Source organism: Bradysia coprophila (genome assembly GCF_014529535.1).
Source record: "Bradysia coprophila strain Holo2 chromosome X unlocalized genomic scaffold, BU_Bcop_v1 contig_38, whole genome shotgun sequence".
NCBI lineage: Eukaryota > Metazoa > Arthropoda > Insecta > Diptera > Sciaridae > Bradysia > Bradysia coprophila.
In genome coordinates this window covers 1,710,001-1,729,197 of record NW_023503327.1, presented here as the reverse complement: position 1 = coordinate 1,729,197, position 19,197 = coordinate 1,710,001, and the positions used below count along the sequence as shown (strand labels likewise).

The 19,197-nt window shown below is 38.4% G+C and overlaps 1 protein-coding gene across 1 annotated transcript; it reads right to left on the bottom strand.

The window, feature by feature from the left end:
• Positions 1–9,652: 9,652 nt before the first annotated feature.
• LOC119069670 (L-asparaginase) lies at positions 9,653–15,211 on the bottom strand. The gene is made up of 7 exons (XM_037173788.1): positions 14,512–15,211; positions 11,595–12,038; positions 11,432–11,523; positions 11,086–11,364; positions 10,666–10,836; positions 10,545–10,595; positions 9,653–10,488 (listed from the first exon to the last, which is right to left on the bottom strand). Exons 1-7 carry the CDS (start codon positions 14,816–14,818, stop codon positions 9,823–9,825), a joined length of 2,010 nt encoding a protein of 669 aa, XP_037029683.1. The 5' UTR covers positions 14,819–15,211; the 3' UTR covers positions 9,653–9,822.
• Between the last annotated feature and the right edge of the window lie 3,986 nt (positions 15,212–19,197).

The following is a 19,197-nucleotide window of genomic DNA, read 5'->3' as shown; positions in this document are numbered from 1 at the left end:
ACATTAACAAAATAATAAAATAGAATAAAATATTTTGACACAATCTTTTAATGCCAATCGATTCCAAACACATTTTAAAACATTTTTGTCCAAAAAAATATGTAAAACCGCTTAAAACAGCAAAGATATCTCAATTTTAGTTTTCATTTCCATACTAAATCGCAAAATGAAAAAACTGACAGTTCCTAACAAAGGAGAAAAAAGCTCTCTCTGACGTATAAATTTATACGACTAATAGCGTGGATTTCAATAGATCATTGAAGTGAGAAATCAAAAAGAAAATGTTGACATTGGCGCTGGCGATCAGTTTCGACGGTCAAACCATGAACTTTCATCACAACCCATTGCCAACCATTTCCCTATTTGACTGGTAGGCGAAGTGGGCGAAGTATTCCTTTTGTCCAATAAAGTGACATGTGTCACTGGGACACTTGGTATTTTGATTTTAAAAAAAACACAATTTTCGTCAAGTTAGATCGCAAACTGCCCTATTTCTTTGCCCGACCCAATGCGCGCTGTTCAGTTTGTAATCTATGTATGACAAATAAAGAAACCCACCTGCCGCGCCGTCTCAACCATTAGGTGCCATACAATGAATGCAGAAAAAACCGTTACTCTCCAATAATAATTGTGAAGCACGGTATCTGACTTAATTTAATAGTACTTGGTGAAGTACCAAGCCAATAACAATGTGAGACAGATTTTTATTATCAACAAAACAAAATCGAAATTTTTCAAATAAGTTAATTCCAACAACAACCACGACGAGAGAAAAAAAAACAGTACCAGCAACAACAACACCAACGACGGAAAAACCTATACAAAACCCATAACACACACAAGGATCATATGAATTCAAAACGTATTACATAATATGAGCTTTATCTCACACTTTTTATTCACCTCCGTTGTCATAAATTTTCATGTTTCCTACAACCCGAAATTGTTTAACAAGAAACTGATATCGACAAAAATTTTACCGAAGAGATTTTACAACGACAATTTTATTGGATACAAGAAGTTGAATGGTGAATTTCGATTTTATTCCATTGAAATTAAACAATAAAATTAACAATTAAACGAAAGAGTTTGACAATTTTGTTGTTTTCGTTGGAACTTTTTGGTGTCACAAAGAGGATTTAGCTGTTGAGTAATATCCCATCTGTGTCGATAATGTGTCGTTAAAGAAAGAGAAAAAAACATAACTGAATATTCAAGATGATTCATTCTTATCAAATTTTGTCAAAATGGAAAGTGTCAACAACGTAAAACTCAAAGATCTGTTGAAAATGTGTTAAGTGTCCACTACACTCAACCAAAAGTACTCCGCGAGAGAGCCGTGAGAGAGCGAGCTATCAAATAAACAAAGAAAAAATTGCAACAATTCAATTTTGTCTCTCAAACGAAGTACTTTTTTCGTAAGAGGAAACTAAGCATTAAGATAGTGGACTGCCAACGTATGGAAAGAAGGAACAACTAATGCAACGAATACAGTGTTCAAAGAGCGTAAAAGAGAGAAAAATTAACTGGTTCCGTTGGGTGATACGTCAAAATTTGTATGTAAAAGTCCAGTTAACTAGGAAAAAACCAGTTAATTTAACTGAGCTCGATGGGTGAACACTCTTTTTGACATTCTCTTTGAACACTATATAAGCAAACCGAAAAGAAATGTACCCGCCATAGTGGTTTTGCAAACTATTTGCCGCAAATACTCACTTCTGATGCCAAAGACACAAAGATTTAATTGAAAATTTGAGAAACGTACTTTCAACCGATTTTTCGTTTGACTATTTTAATTGTAACAACCACCACATTTTCAGAGCAACATCATTTGACGTACGATTCGACTTCTAATATATTCAGTGACTAACAGTCACAGACTATCAAATTAGTCCATCAGAAGAAGCACTTATTGGAGCAAGAAACTGTCGATGCGCCTTTACCAATAAGTGGAAATGTAATGGAAGCCACTGACATGGGTTGTTATCTTGAAGCGGTGCAGATGAATGATGAAAGTGACGCGGAAGAGATCGAAACACATGAGATGGAGTATTCTGTCGAATCGGCGCAGACGATTGGTAAAAGTGAAGTCGGAGTTAGCGACAATGCCGAGGGTGAAACCGATGGCATGGAGGGTTGTATTGAAACGGTGAATGGAGAAAATGACTCGCAATTTATCAACAATGTCAATATCAACAACGTCTGTGAGAGTGACGAACGTAGAGCGAGCGTAGATTTGATCAATTGCATTCAAAAGGAGAATTTAGGATGGGTGCGATATGTGAAACAAAGAATTTCTAGTAAAGAGCTCTAACAAACGCATTATGACTGGCCACATTCAGGCTACAAACGAATGCATTGTAACGAATACTGGTGTTGGCGAGTTGGCGTTGCTACCGTTGAATCCGGAAATACATGACACCGCTCAAATAAATCAGCAGGCTGCAATTCCGTGGATAAATCGTGAAGGAAGAACTGGCAAAAATTTCGGTGGGCATCACGAAACTCGGCAATGTTGTTCACTGTGCATCACTCATATGTAGATCCGTAATACAAGCTCTGAAGAAGAAAAAAACAGTAGCGAATTGTGGCTTGCAGCAGTGCGGTTAATGCAGCTGAATACTACGATGTAGTTATGTATCCGGATCGAGCTTTGACCTTTCGTCTCTTTATGTCTGATCGAGTTGTCAAAGTCAAAGTTTCTCAGTTTGTAATCTATGTATGAAAAAGAAAGAAAACCCACCTGCCCCCTCAACCATTTGGTGTCAAACATTGAATGTAGAAAAACCATCAAAATGACAACCATAAAACCCTATCTCGACTGTTACGTATTATACATTAACGTCGCTCGGTATACATAAATAACCGTTACTCTCCAATAATAATTGTGAAGCACAGTACCTGACTTAATTTAATAGTACTCGGTGAAGTACCAAGCCAATAACAATGTGAGACAAATTTTTATTATCAACAAAACAAAATCGAAATTTTTCAAATAAGTAAATGCCAACAACAACCACGACGAGAGGAAAAAAAAAACAGTACCAGCAACAACAACACCAACGACGGAAAATCCTACAAAACCCATAACACACACAAGGATCATATGAATTCAAAACGTATTACATAATATGAGCTTTATCTCACACTTTTTATTCACCTCCGTTGTCATAAATTTTCATGTTTCCTACTACCCGAAATTGTTTACCTTTGCTTGGTAATATATATCTGTATAATACGGTCGGTCGGGTGTATGACACGATTGTAAACATTTACATGGTAACATTATAAAAACGACAAAAAAAATGTCTAAAGAAATTTGGTGACATATCTGATAACCCATGAATGTAACGACAACAGTGAAAAAGGCTGTGAAAAAGCTGTTGGAATTTCATAGTCTTTGGAAATGGCTTTCTATTTTTTGTTTCTGGCTTCTTTTTTGTGTTTTTTTTTTTTTTTTGCTTTCTATTAGAGTTGTGTGCCAGACGACATGAACGATTTTAGCGATCAACGTGGAGTAGACGTAAGTGATCGGTCGTCACTGGAAGAAGCTTTGTCGGTCCTTTTCTGGAAACTGTAGTGAGTAGGAAGACATTAAAAAAAAACTTTAGAGATAAGTACGTCGAGACATGCTGGATTATACTTGTTCATTCAAAAAAATACAGCCCGGATTACAACTGAAGGGTACTCATTCACACAAAACTATCAACAGCTGATCTTCACTGCATTGTTCCTTTGATTTCAGGTGAAATATTTTCATGCTCCAAATGTTCATTAGAAGCACTGGCATGTGTTTTTGTCGGTTTAAACGAGCGTAGTGGTCGCTACACCGCAAGACCTGCGTGTATTAGCAGATCTGGTAATGAAATGATGTGAAAGTTTACTTTCATTTATAATTCGCTAGACTTGTACATGTAAAAGGTTACTTCCTTGTCGTTCTTGACAGATGATTCCCCAAATGGTAGCGAGATGTTAGTTTCCTTGCCACTGTCACCTGATGAGATGTGATATATTTGAGCAGCATTATGAAATAGACTGTTATGATCAGAGCGAGAGAACCGAAGACTAGTTATTATAACTTGCCTTGTAACTTGTCAAAGTATTTGCTTCTCTTCCGACGTGGCACATTGAGAGCGAGAGGACCGAAGACCAGTTTATTATAAATTGCCTTGGGGTACTTGTCAAAATATCTCTTTCTCTTTCATCATAAAACTCTATACAAAGCATCGAGCTTTTATATCATCTTTGCTGCGCTTTCTCGAAACAGGGAAAGGGCACAAGTATTGTTTAAGTAGCCAGTGAGAGGTAGTAGATCAAACGTTGCGCTCTTAACTAGAGCGTTTGGAATGACTGTACGTTCGAAACAGTGCAAGAACGTTTGAAATATTCTCTCATTTGCAGCGACTGAGTTCACTTAAAATGTAAGAGCAGCCGTGCACAAAATTGGCCGGCGCACAGTTCTATTTTTGTTGACCTTTCACATGTTACTAATTGTTTATTTTTATTGCTGTTGCTCTTTTTTGCTTTTCCTCGGTATCTTTAAGTAATTTCAGGGTTTCGAGCAGGGGATGGGTGGGCATTTAATTTGGTTTTGATTATAATGCCAGACCAGAAAAACCGAACGATGTTTGTCACGTTGTGTGGAATACTCAAAAGTTATAACATAGAACAATGTACCGAAAATTAACGTAATGAATGTTTAAATGGATTACATTTTGTAAGCCTTGTGGTGTTAGGGTTTAGGCACACCTTATCCAACCTGTAGTGTGGGACAGAAGTTGTAGAGAAAAATGCAACCGTATACGGTTCTTGGGGTTAAGGGACTTGTGAGCATTCGTTATTATACTCTAAACTCTGCCGCACTAATGCATTAAAGGCAGTGCGACCGCATTTAAATTCATGACAATTTTGAGTATATACGTAACCAGTCCGTTGGAAACATAAACGGAGCACCTAGTTCTCGTTCATATTCCGATGTTATGTTACTTCCTTATCATAAGTCTTTTCAGAGACAATTAATAAGTATTTTGTTTAACCAATTCTTTGTATAAATCAGTTCTTTTTTTATCAGGCAGTATATTGATGTTTTTAATACCGAAAATACCGGTATTCTAATAATGGTGTGGTATTGCATTCCCTATCTGAACTACGTACTAGACTTCCAACAAAATTGTCTTACAGTTCACTCAAGCTGTATGAATTCAGGCTTTTTAGCCCCGTACGAAGTACGAAGGGGCTTATAGGATTACGATGCCGTGTGTAATTGATGGAATTCGAAGCAGACGGTAAGGGCAAAGTGTTTGCCTATGTTCATAGATGACGAATCCACAATACAAATTTTGTCTGTCCTTCTGTCCGTCTGTCCGTCTGTCACGTCGATATCTTGAGTAAATCAAATCCGATTTCAAAATTTTTTTTTCCCTGAAAGGTAGTTGAAATTGTGAGGCTAAGTTCGAAGATGGGCGATTTTGGGTCGACCCCTCCCGAGTTGGGGCCCCATAAGTGCTTTAACGTTTTCCAAAGATTTCTCTGGCCATTTAAAGGCTACACTGGTAAGTGATACGTCAAATGAAAGGTATTTACAATACCGATCGACAAAAAAAAGTTTATGAAAATTAGATGACCGACTCGTGAGTTAGACCCCTTGGTGTCAACTAGGTACAGGGCGGCAAGCCGTTTTTGCTTGTAGGTTGGCCAAATTTGAACGTATTTAGATGGATTTTGCTTTATTAGATAGGTATTGACCGTACCAATCAGGGAAAAAAAAGTTTATGAAATTCGATTCACCGGAGCGTGAGCTAGGTCTCTTGGAGTGAGCTTATATGTGGCTACTCGGCCGTACAGTGAAGGTGGTGTTTTTTGTTAATATCTCGAGTAAACTTTGACCGAATTTCAATTTTTTTTTGTTTGAAAGGTACTAACGAATGTAAAGCAGCCGTACTACTTTCCACCTCCTAACAAAATGGCCGTCGGCCGCCATTTTGGATTTTTGTAAAATCAATATAAATCGGTGAAAATGATACTTACTTAATTTTAGGTCAATTCGAAATTTGTGTTACATTTGAAAGGAACGTCGTACGGGGCTTCGTAATTGCGCTATGCGCAATTTTTAAGACGTACACATTTCATAAGAATTTTACTTTACCGACGTTTACGGGCGCAGTAGGCTTACGGTAAGAGTAGGGCGACGGACGAACTAGGGTCACGTACGCAATAGATGTACGGGTTTGTACGGGGCTCAGTCGCAGCAAACGCTCCGACTGTTCTGACGGCTCGTTTTATGTTAGGATTTGGCAACGTGACTACCGTAATTATCGTCCAAGTTGTGTTGCTTTCCCTGCCACTTCGCTGTATCTTGAAAAACCTGAACTTTATGGTGTAACGATTTGGTCTGCGACGTTTTCATTTCAATGAAAACAGTAAGAGTTTTGCGGTTCAATTGTATGTGATCTACACTACCTCTGGAAATGAAAAACTTGAATTTTCAAATCGTTTGTTCGATTAGTGGCTGTCTTTGAAAGTCCCGAAAAGTTTCGGCGAAGTCTGATCGAATATATGTTGTCTGAGTGTGTAGACGTTAAAGTTAGATAGCTGAAGTGTGAGTCTATTTTGTGCATTTTCTGATTTTTATTTGTTCGATAAGTTTTTGTGAATTTTTATTGGTTGAATTTTCACTTGTGCTTTGCTGCGTTGGGGTATTTTCATAGCAGTATTCCTTATTGATCCTTGATTTTCCATCAGAAGATGCCATTTTTCTACGTAATTCATTCGAAGACTTGTTCAACTGAATGGTTTACTGCTGTCTCGTGTATTTATTTATTTATTTATTAAATAGGGCGTATGACTAGTTACTCAGTCATACTGCACTTAGGCCGCCTGTGGGCCCATTGTGCTCACCCTTTTGGAAAAATAAATTTATAAAAAGTTGGTGCCGACGTGCACTGCATATGTATTTAGAGCGGAAACTTTCCATACTACACGTATGTAGTTAAGAATATCCCTTCAGTGCACTATTTTGATGTTACCGTATGTTAATGGTGATGTTACCCAAGCAATTATACCTACAAATGTACAAATGCTCGGCATTGGCACCTGTAGTGGGTGTGTAGTAGTAATTACACAAACAAACGATTACGTGGAACGCTTACAAGCGAATATTCCTTCTGGAACTCCAATTGCCATTAACAAAGCTCGACTTGTTCTCTTTTACATAGCTCGACTAGAAATTCGTCGTGTAACAAATCCCGACAAGGCCTGATATGTTCAATTTCTACTTAGCTCGACTAGAGCCGTGAATTTTGTCGTGAGACAGGGCCCGACCAGGGCTTACGTTTTTTTTTTTATTATTATTATTATTACATAGACCGACTAGGGACGTTTGTTACACAAAACCCGACTAGGGTTTCGTTGCATAGCTCGACTAGAACTATTTTTTGTCGTGAGACAAAGCCCGACTTGGGCACGATGTAATTATTCGCTATAGCTCGATTAGAATTATTTCGCCGTGAGACGAAGCCCGACTGGGGCATCGTTTAATTCATTTCATAGCTCGATTAGAACTATTTATTGTCGTGAGACAGCTCACAGTGAATCTAGGTTATAAACCCGAGAGAACAAAAGTCGAAATGAAAACCGCATGACCACAAACAAAAGAACAATGAACTTCTTTGTACGCACCACTTTTATACAAAAGCAAACGAACATGATACATGAATACTTGTATAAAATCACAGCAAAAAAATAGACAAGCACAGGAAAACAAATCTAAATGGACTAATTATATTGTTGAATTACAATTATTGAATTACAAATTCACAAAATCAAAATTTTGTAGCGCAATGCAAGACGAAAACGCATTTTAGAGAGCGACGTAAAAACACGTCCGTTCTCCATGCCGTCTCTACTCGTGTAACGGACCAGTGGAAGCGACTGATGATGGTTAGACCACGCTAACCACTGACCGCCACTGGATCCGGAGGTCGAAACAGATTTGTTCTTCTTTGATTCGCTTCACGCGAACCATGGAAAAGGGAAGAGCAAAGCTCCGTTCGTTTATTTACAATTACTTCCTTAATTTTTAGATTGCTTTATAGGTATTACAGGTCTTAGTTGTCCTCGTCCGAGCTTCATGTATGTATTTGCAGCCCGTTGCCAAATCGTAACGTAAAAAAAGCCTGAATTCATATTGCAACGATGTACACACTGACTGACTCGTATGACTTAACCCACATACGATAAATTTGTGTGCATAGTGTCTAGCCTACATTTAGGCAAGGTTTCTCTGAGCCAAATTCTTTTTTTGAAAAAGTTAAACCATTCAAGCACGCAATAAGTGTTACTTTCTTGGAGAATAAATTGGTTTGTGGGTCATAACTCAACCCATTTGGAGGCACCTGTGCACATTACATAAATTACACACTCTGCAAAGGTTTCTCCAAATGGTTAAAAGTTAAATAGCCTCAATACAAACAACACACACTCTACGGATAATAGCGGCAGAGTCGAAATTTTGCTTGATTTTTGCAAGTGGTTCCGGGTGGTTCCCGTGGTCCAATCGAAAAGTGATGTATGGAAGGTGCCCCTTATTTTTGATAATGAACAAGTCGTCCATACATCATTTTGTCCAAAAACTTCGAATTTAGCCGAAATAATTTTGGGTCATTTTGACTCTGCCGCTATTATCCGTAGAGTGTGTGTTGTTTGTATTGAGGCTATTTAGGATAAGTTATCACCCACAAACCAATGTTTCCTTCAAAAGTAACACATTGCGTGTTTGCAAAAAAGATTTTAGTTCAGAAAAATCATCAAAAACGAATATTTTTCCGCCTCAATGAAGGCTTCAAATTTGCAAGGGTTCAATTGCTCTTAAATTTCCTCAGATAGTATTGGCATACTTCGAGGCATATCTGGAAGTAACGTTAAGCCACTCATCCAGACTTGTAGTACTTGTTGTTGACTGTAAAAGGCTGTTAGTTAAACGAACATATCAATTAGTGGTTGTCGAAGAAAAATGTTCTAAAATGACTGGGGTAGTGTAGCAGAATTTTCGTACCAATGTCCGACTGACTACGGGTTGAAATGTGTTAACGAGGATCATGAGCTACAATCTTTACCTCTTTCTATGGCGGCTTGAGAACAGTACATAATAGAAGTACCACCAATCAACCCTTGTTACCCTTGACTCCATTTTTGTGCCAATCCATAAATCAGCACTGGTTCCTATTGAAGTTCATGCTTCCATCCGAAGTGGTCTTCGATACCACCTACCCTACCCGAGGGTTAAATCGGTACCACGGGTGTTGGGAGCCCACCAGGATTGCACTATCCTCCTGGTCCCAACTATGGTTGAGGAGCCTATCCTTGGCTGAAACGTGGTGGCTGTGGATCAAGTGCGTTTAATACACCGGGGTACTGCTCCCGGGTGCATTGCAGTAAGGGTTGTGATAGGCCCTTGCCCCACCTTTGGCTATGCTGGTGCATGAAACACCGGCATATAAAGGTAGTCATTTGACGCGCTGATTGAGCGTATCTCAATCTACTCCTCTTAGAGAGGACGAGATGTTATGCCTTCGGGTGGGTAATCTCGTTAATCTAAAGATATTATTCTGGTTCCTATTGAACGTGTTACGGCAGATTCTGAAAACTCTTGTTGTCTCAAGATACTAATCCAAATGATTTTTTATTATTAATTCAAAGTACTCTCACAGTTCACACATTTTACCGAAGCTGGGTCAACTTGTAAAAATAGTTTTCTGCTTCACTACAAGGGAATCATAATTTCCATTCTCTACGACCATCAACAAAAGAAATAAACTCCAAGGCTCAACCCTCCGAAGCAGCCAATTTCTCCGACAAAATGGCCACAATCTCCTCATTCTTAACTTTCATCGCGTAATCCAACGGCGACAGACCCAGCATATCAACGTCGTCCAATTCAACGTGACTTTTAATCAAATATTTCACCAAATCGACATGTCCATGCAACGCGGCCAGATGCAGTGGTGTTCGACCGGATGGATCGGGTTGCGATAAATCGGCTCCGGCTAAGCGATACGATTCCATGCGTTTAACTAAACCCCGAGCCGCTGCCGCACACAAATGTTCTCCGATCAATCGGGACGATCCGGTCATGTGACTGCCACATTTCACCAGCAGCTTAATGATATCGTGATAGTCTTTGTTAATGGCATCGATGAGGGCCGTACGATCGTTACGGTCGCGCGTATGCACCGAGACGCCATTGAGCAACAAATACTTGACGATGTCGTAGTCACCGATGCAACAAGCAATTTGCAGAGCGGTCCTCTGATCGTAATTCATAGCGGATAGGTCGGCACCGTAACTCTTCAATGTGTTCAACTTTTCTTTGTCGCCCTGGACCACAGCCGTGTTAACCATTGCTGGAAATAGCGTAGCACCAAGTTGAATGAGCTGTTTCGGGGACGATAGATGAAGGGATCGTGCAACGGCATCAACCAAATCAAAATCCTTGAAACCGAGACATTGTTAGCGAACGCCTTACGTTAAGATTCTGTTAGCCTTACTTGAATTGGTTTCCCAGACGTAAGCTCGCCTCGAATATTTTGCTCCATCATCTAGGATAAACGGGGGTAGATCATTTCGTAATCCGTCGATTTTCGTACAATTTTCGGTGGTTCAATTTACCTGTTTCTTTGTGTCTAGCGTCCATTCGTCTTTACCCAGAACGTAAGATAATTTGGTTAGGGCTGCCTCAACGGTCATATCAAAACCGCTAATAACTCCACATTCGCGTAATACTGAACCGGTCTCATAGATTTCCTTTACAGCACCCGATGCACACTGAGTACAATTCACCTACAAATGAACCATTCAATAAAAACTGGTCGATGAATAGACTGGATCGTCACTGAATCAAGCTAGGAACCAGACGAGCAATTGAATGGCTCAGCTGTCGATTTCTCGATTGTCTAACTGGTCTTTGTTAAGGCAGAGCGAGATGGAGATGGAGATGGACTAGCTGCAGACTCAGAAAACTTAATTGCTCGTCTGTTGTAGAAAAAGGACGACGATGCAGCTTTGTCACTTCCACCAGATCAAACTTACAATTATAGCTCCACGATCGGTGGCAGATTTAAGCTCATCGATAATGTCTGCACGATTTGACGGAATGTTGCCGGCACCGAAAGTCTGCAGCACCACACCCATAATGGGTGGATTTAGAAACGCCTTGATAGTGGCCAAGGAAATGCTCGGAAAGATACGCAACAGTCCAACATTTTCATCCAATTTCACGTGAACGGCGAACTTCGACACGGTACATGGCCGGAAGATCAAACGATAATCAACGTTCAACGAAATGCCAATTTGAGCAATGGGCGCAGTCTGAAAATGGTTTGTCATTAGAAATGATCGAACGGAATGGGCGAGTTACACTAATCATCCGACATACATTGGGTGTGTTAAAGGCGTCCAAACAGTTTGCGCTAACCTTGACCGTTCGATTTCCTCGCATTAATTTGGTGCCAAACATTACGCAAACCTCTGTGGAATGTGCAAAAATGTTACCGAGTTCGTCGTCCCACCTGTTTGAACTGATTTTTCAAGATTTTTACCTGGAATAACATAATTTCCTGCTATGATCAAAGCGGCCGTAAAATTGTCTTTTCCATCCGTTCGCGTCTCGAATATCGGAATCTGGGATCCAGTTATGATCACCGTTTTCCCCAAATTTTCCAGCATAAATGACAGGGCAGACGCCGTATACGACAGTGTGTCCGTTCCGTGTAATATCAGAAATCCGTCGAAGAACTCGTACGACTGCTTTATGTCTTCAGCAATACGGATCCAATCATTGATCGACATATTGCTGGAGTCCAGTAACGGATCGTACTCGGTTATCGTATAAATAACGCGACGACCTTCTCCAACAACATGCGGTAATACAAGCGGTGCCATATTAGCAGCCGGCCCGTACTTTTTTTGTGCATATTGTTCGTCGTGCATGTTCGGATATTTGCGAAGATTTTTCACCAGAGCATTCGGCATGGGACACAAAACTGAAATTGTGAGAGGAAATGTTAGTGAACGGGATACCGATGGAATTTAGCGATGGAGGACACAGTGTGAGGAGTATGTGAAAAAAAAACGAATTCTTTAGACCCAACCCAAATTTCTCTTCTCGGTGTTCCATTTCTAGTGTTTGAAGATTAAAATTATGTTTTTTTGGTTTCATCGCTTAGTATTCTTGGAATTACACTTTTTTTTACAGAAATTTCTCGAGGTACACGGAACGTGCATGGTTGTGTGGGGTATCATTAGAAAGATAATTGCATGTACTCTCAGGGAAAGTAGAGCTAACGGAAGTTTGGTAGCATCTTCGGTTCGATATAAGCACTTAAACATTTCAACTGCTCATAATTAGTCGTAGATGCTTTCAAACTCCAATAAGACTTATTTGCCCTGAAAGTACATAAAATTACCTTTCTAATGACACCCCACACAACCATGGACGTTCCATGTACCTCGAGAAATTTCTGTAAGAAAAGTGTAAGTTTTCAGTCTTTTTTCGGTTGAAAACTTCAACTGGCCATATCTCAGTGTGGATGAATTTTAAACCCAACAAGAACCTATTTGCCCCGTAAGTACATGCAATTACCTTTCTAATAACACCCCACACGACCCTGTACACGGAAAAAACACAAAATGTCGATGTACGTTTGAGTCGATCACGTATTACGTGTGCGTCGCAAATGCTACGTCTCGTACGTAGTATGTACATCGAAGTCGTAAAATTCTACGTCTACATCGTACAATAAAAAGCTGAATGAATCATTGGTTTTGTCCTCACTCAACTACAATGTACAAAACCAATGGTTCACTCAGTCGTTTATTGTACGATTTAGACGTAAAATTTCACGACTTCGATGTACATACTACATAGGAGATGTAGTATTTGCGACTCACACGTAAATCGTGATCGAATCAGACGTACATTGACATTTTCCGTTTTTTCCGTGTACTGCTCGTGTAACTGGAGAAATTTTTGTAAGAAAAGTGCAAGTTTTCGATTTTTGATGACCTCATACCAGCCACAAAAGCTTTGAAGAATTTTTTTGAAAGTGGCTTTGGCTTCTGGGGTCGAATACCTTACTGGGCACATACAAGAAATTCCAATAGAAAATGCGTCCGATTTCGGTCTTCTGTTTTTTTCAGAGATTTTAAAGAGTTATAGCGCCAAGGGAAGCGTAACGAAAATATTTAACAGTGGTGTGCTTAGCTTGTTTCAATTAAGTTAGTGAAAGTCTACATGAGACATTGAAATATAGCTCCGACATAAGAATACCACACATTCTCTTCGATGGAAGAGAGCACCACACAAAAGAAATACCTTTCACGTTCAGCTCCACTGGAGTGGTACACTTCAAATTGAAGGAATTATAATAAATTACGAAAATATTTACTGAAATAACACTATGGTGTATACCTCGCACGTAGCAGTTACGAGTTCGAAGACCTATGGACAGTTTTTCGTCCTGATTCTAAATCTCTAATAAAATAGTTTTTTAGGGTGTCTGGATCCGGAGCTGGATCCAAATTTTAAGTTAAATGGGAAATGCATTGGTGAGAGCGAGATAAAACTATGTAACATCAACGCTCGCACCCATTTCCCATTTAACTTAAAATTAAGATATCTACGGATCCTGACGTCCTAGAAACTATTTTATTAGTGATTTAGAATCAGGACGACAAATCAGGTCCCTAGGTTTTCGAACTCGTAACTGCTACGTACGAGGTGTCAAGTAGTGATGGCCGAAAAGGTGGTTTTCTTGGTCGATTCCTGCAGCTCCCTTGGAAAGTTCTGAAGTAATTATAGATAGATAACACATGAAAAAGCACTGCTTTTGTAGAGCAGACATATAATGTTGAGGTTGCAGGTATCAGATAAAGTTTTTACAAAATTTTGAATTCTGGATTCCACTGTGAAATGAATAACGTCGATTGTAATTGTTGAAAATGTAACTTTTTACGTTTCTTCCACCGCTTAGTTGAATGGAAAATGCTTAAAATGAGCAGAATCTAAGGAATTTCTATGGTAAAGAGGTTTACGATGAACCAATATATTGAGGGTAACTAAACAGTGAACAAAGCACGCCACAAAGACTGTAAACCATTTTCGGTAATAAAATCGTTCAGCTTCACTATATTGACGATTTATTTTATGAGCGCTAATTGGACATTCCTGTTACGCAAAAGACCAACCTTCTTTCGCATTGACCCATTTTCTGTTGACACACACAGCAGCTGATAAAAATTTATAGGTGTGCTAAATGGTCAGTAAAACAAAAATGACTTCATCGAAGTGTATTTGCTATAATGTGAATCTACTCATTTACAGTTGACTTCAGTTTAGATTGATGCTAATCAACTGCGCAAGCAAACAGCTTGTGTAGGACGAATAACAATTCAATTAAAGATGCAGTCGAACATAAACATAAAAGACAAACAAAAACAATTTAGAGGCACACTCACCGTCGTTTTCATTTCTCATCATACCGATGGTTCCACCTGTGTAGATTACCAGCACCTTGGACTCCGTATGGTCACTGCTCATCAGATTACCTTTACTGACATTCCTTCGCAGAGATGATCGTCGCTCATTGTTGTTGTTGATGTGGATTTTGGAAAATTGACTCACCCCAGACACACGCGAGGCAATGGAATCACATCTAGATTTTCCGTCATCGCTTTGATCATTGCTAAAATTGAAGCTAACTTTGGAACCATTGCTCTCCACATCGGTGCTTTCATTTACTTCCGATGGACCGTTCGATTCCATGGCAACAAATTTGTTTTGTTCAAAGAAATTTAAATAAAAAAATGTAAAAAAAAAACCTCAAAACAACTTGAGAGAATCAATGCAACGCGAGACACGACTTTAGAATAACGAAAAATTTGCTGAGTTAAAACAAATAATTTTTAATTGATAAAATCTGAATTAGGCAATAAAATTTGTATGACCTTTCAATATTACAAAACACATTGATTCCTATGTTACTCGGCTGAAACACTTTCACCTCTTTAAACACATTAAAAATATTTTATGAATGTAAAATTCTTATCAACACAAATGGTGTGATCACACGTACTAAAATATCGGTCAACTGGCTGTACAAGCTGCTAATGTAACAAATCTCTCAACAAGAAGTCGATCTGGATTGTAGCTATATACCGACTGAATAGAAATTTATTAACCAACAACAGATTTCTTGCTGCTTTCGAATTTTTTTTATTATTGTCAACCAACAGTGCCGAGACATAATAGACCACATGTTTTAATTAAGCCGACCAGTTAGCATGTAGAGGAATAATAATAAAACCGAATTTTTAAGAATTTTTATGTCGTTTTCTGACATTGTTACAACAACAAAAAATGTGGCGATTGAGTGTATACCTTGCCGTAATGCTCATAAAAACCTTAAAGGTCTTAATGGAATGCATTCGTTTCTACCAACACAACTGCACAAATACCGACGTATTATTCAAATGTTGAATAAATTTTGGGTAAGGATGAAGGGACTTATGCTAATTTGAATGTTGTTCTTCGTTTGCACAAGTATTTTACGTACGTTTTGCGAAGAAAACTCTTGATTTCGTTCGTCTATGTAATTAAAGAAAACACTGAATTACAGGCGACTTTGGACAGGCGCGTGCCAATAGTCTTTCTTGGACACTATTGATACGTGCTGGCGAAATCATATTTTATCATTGTTCTGGTGCTTTGTACACCAATAGATTGTGGAAATTGTTCTCGTCACTACCGCAAAAATCAACGATGTCACTGCCGTCGAGTCGATCTTTTGTGATACGAAATTTAAAAATCAAAATAATTTCAATTTCCGATCACATTGTCCATGAAAATATTGTTCGTGTGAAGTGACAGCAGACTGACAGCGTCAATCATTGACGGTCCTGAGAAGTAGTGCTCAAATCCGCAATGTATAGTGTCTCTTGGTTTATTTTTTTATTTTAAATTTTTTATAGTTCAGTGGTTCGTTTTTGGGATGTTGAACGTACCATTCAAGAGTGGACGTTCAGCGTTCCGAAAAGTGTATCAAAATCCATGGAGATTTGCCGACACACTTCTGACCTGGAATTTTAGAACTGTCACTGAAATACTAATGGACTTTTTGGGATTTTTTATTCGCCTAGTCGGTTGGCCTGTAGAGGTGCCACATTTTTTTTGTAGTACTTCAATCTCACTGGACTATTTTTTTGTGTAACAACTTCACATTGATTCATTCCCATCAAATGTCACAGCAGTGAAATTTGTTCATGAAAAATAATTCAGTAACAGCAGACTTTTGATGAAGAAAAGTACTAAATTGTAATAGATTTTACCCTTAGTTTCTAAACTACATTCTCCTATAAAAGCGGTCGATTAGAATAGTTTTTTGCTTATTTCCTAATCGATTCATATAGATAATGTAGGCGCGTGTTCATAACCAGGTGAATACAAACATTCACTAGGGGTAAACCATTGAGGTTCGTAAAGTTCGTAAATATGGTAATTTCGTGAACTCTTGACACCATAATGGTTTACCCATACTATATGCTCAAAATTTATCTTGAATTTGTACAGTGCCGATGTGCCATTTGTTTGTTTGTCACGTTTTTACGTGACATTTTCTGATATTACCCTTCTTGAAAAAAGCCTGTCGTGCCAAGGAAGGCAGACCCTTTTTATTTATTTTGTATCTTTTGAAATTTCATTCTTCATTGGTGTTAGGATTGGGGTCGTCAAACCAAAGGTTCTAGGAGAAGAGATTAAAAATTCAATTTTATTCGCCCACTCCTCACCTTTTTAAGAGTGATATCGCCAAATCTTCAGGTGATTTTTTTAACTTTGGGAACAAGCGGTCTCCGATTTTAATGAGTGATAGCTCGTTGGATTCGTCTTTCAATTCTAGGAAACACGTATCTTTCACTTTTTCTAAAAAAATTGTTTTCTGTGAAAAGCGTTCAAAAGTGAAGACATGTCAGAGGGTACCGAAAACATTTTTTCGACAATAACTCAAGAAAAAATTATTTTAAATTGTTGTAATGTTGTACGAATGTCGGCTTTGGAAAGAACTACAGGTAGAGTATACGCACCGCTTGGTGCTAGTAGATCCACGAGAGTCACGACTAAAAATGTAGCGAATGTTCGGAGAGTACGCCTTCTCTGCAGCTTCTATGTTCCACGGAACTGAGTATGGGGTGTTGTAGCTGGCCTCGCCCACTATTGTTGCACATATAAATGAACCCAGTATACTTTTTGGGGTTGCAAGCCTACAGAAGTCTTGGGAAAAAATGGTGCCAAAATTGTTAGAAAACTCATGTCGAAAAACTGCTTTCGGTACCCTCTGACATGTCTTCACTTTTTAACGCTTTTCACAGAAAACAATTTTTTTAAAGAAAAAGTGAAAGATACGTGTTTCCTAGAATTGAAAGATGAATCCAACGAGCTATCACTCATTAAAATCGGAGACCGCTTGTTCCCCAATCTGAAGATTTGGCGATATCACTCTTAAAGTTCAGAGTTATTATCTCTAGGTTAATTTGCTTGTAAGACTGGGTTGTGCTCTGAAATTTTCCTATTGTTTTTATATTAGGAGACGAGCATTTGTTTATCATTATTAACAGTTGTTTTGCAACTGTTTCTAGACAGTGTCTGCTGGTATTTTCCGCTGCAAAAATCAGAAAAAGTGTGGAAGAATTAATACGCAACAAGTTCCTCATACGACAACATGCAATATTTTGTGTTTATTTTGCACTCGTTGACCTTAAAACTGATTGTGCATTTATATTGTGCATTTTGAGTGTGTATAATCAGCATCTCTCACCGGTCAATCAATTTGATTTAACTAAAATTACCTGTCGCGTCACAGGAAGAGCTTAATTTAAATCAATTTTCCATCACGTTTATAGCGTTTTACCGAGGGGGGAAACCACTCTTTTTTTTCTACGTGATTGACATGATTAATCACTGATTAACGAGTTGACGAGTCAGTGAATAACCGGTATTTAACCGGGTGAACCGTCACAGAACTACAATTAATCGTGAAATATGGTGGTTAATCATTTGTTAATCACTGATTAACCGTGCGTATTCACAAACATCATGTTGCTGATTAACAATGTTAATTACAAATGAGTGGTTTCCCCCTCGCCTTTTGCACGACCATTTTTATGTCCTTCATCTTTTTCGTCTTACTTTTTAACTTAAAAAAAAAACCCACGACAATTGTAGTCGTGTGTCATGTCACATGATATGATTTAGAAAAACAAAATTATTCTGACCCCATGTCGGTGTCGGTTGCTCGCGACTCTTATCAGATGTTTCCAACATCAATAGCTTCTTTTGATAAACAAAATAATAATTTATGTAAACTGAACGAATTGACATTGAAACTGATTTTTTTTTTAAAGAGATCGATTAATCAGTTCAATTCGTATGCATACTATACGTTTTACAGTGAAAACGAACACGTAAAATGGATGGTGCATATGATTTACATTAAAAGGATTTATATACACAAAACTGGTAAATTATATCCGATGTGGTGTTCATCAATTGTATCAACAATAATTGAGTTGCGTAAAAACACAAATTAAATTTGAGTTTAAAAAATAAATACAACAACACTGGAACATCACAATTGTTTTTATTGAACAATAGCTGGTATGCAAAAACATGCCGGTCATTATGTTGAGGTAGATTTATCTCTCTCTTTTTTTGTAACATTCTTGAGGCAAAACACATTATGAGGTATGAGGGGGTGATCCGTGAAAAACTTGATCAAAATTGAATGTAGCAGAAGCGTAGGTATGTATGTACTACGCACGACGTTTTTTTTTATTTGGCCGTCTATGTCAAGATCTTACAGAAATTTTTCAGTCCTTTGAGGTGTGGATGAATTTTAAACCCAATAAGACCCTGTTTGTCCCGAAAGTACTTGCAATTACCTTTCTAATGATACCCATGTACCCATATATATGACGGGGAAGTGTTTTCAAGGGAAAATTTGATTTGAACAAAGAACTTGCGGGAACTGTCTAACGCTCATACAAATGAATTTCTCCCTCATTCGACACTTCCTGCAAATTCGAACAATAGTTATTTGTGTATCTGTTTTGGACGATTGTTTTTAGGCAATTTCGTGAGTTGTAGCCCGA

What these genes read in the sequence shown, in the direction of transcription:
- LOC119069670 (XM_037173788.1), bottom strand. Translation starts at nt 14,818, where the DNA reads ATGGAATCGAACGGTCCATCGGAAGTAAATGAAAGCACCGATGTGGAG. An exon ending in ACGCCTTTAACACACCCAAT is followed by an intron (nt 11,365 to 11,431) that starts GTATGTCGGATG and finishes AACCATTTTCAG; the next exon opens with ACTGCGCCCATTGCTCAAAT. An exon ending in CGCTAGACACAAAGAAACAG is followed by an intron (nt 10,596 to 10,665) that starts GTAAATTGAACC and finishes CGTTTATCCTAG; the next exon opens with ATGATGGAGCAAAATATTCG.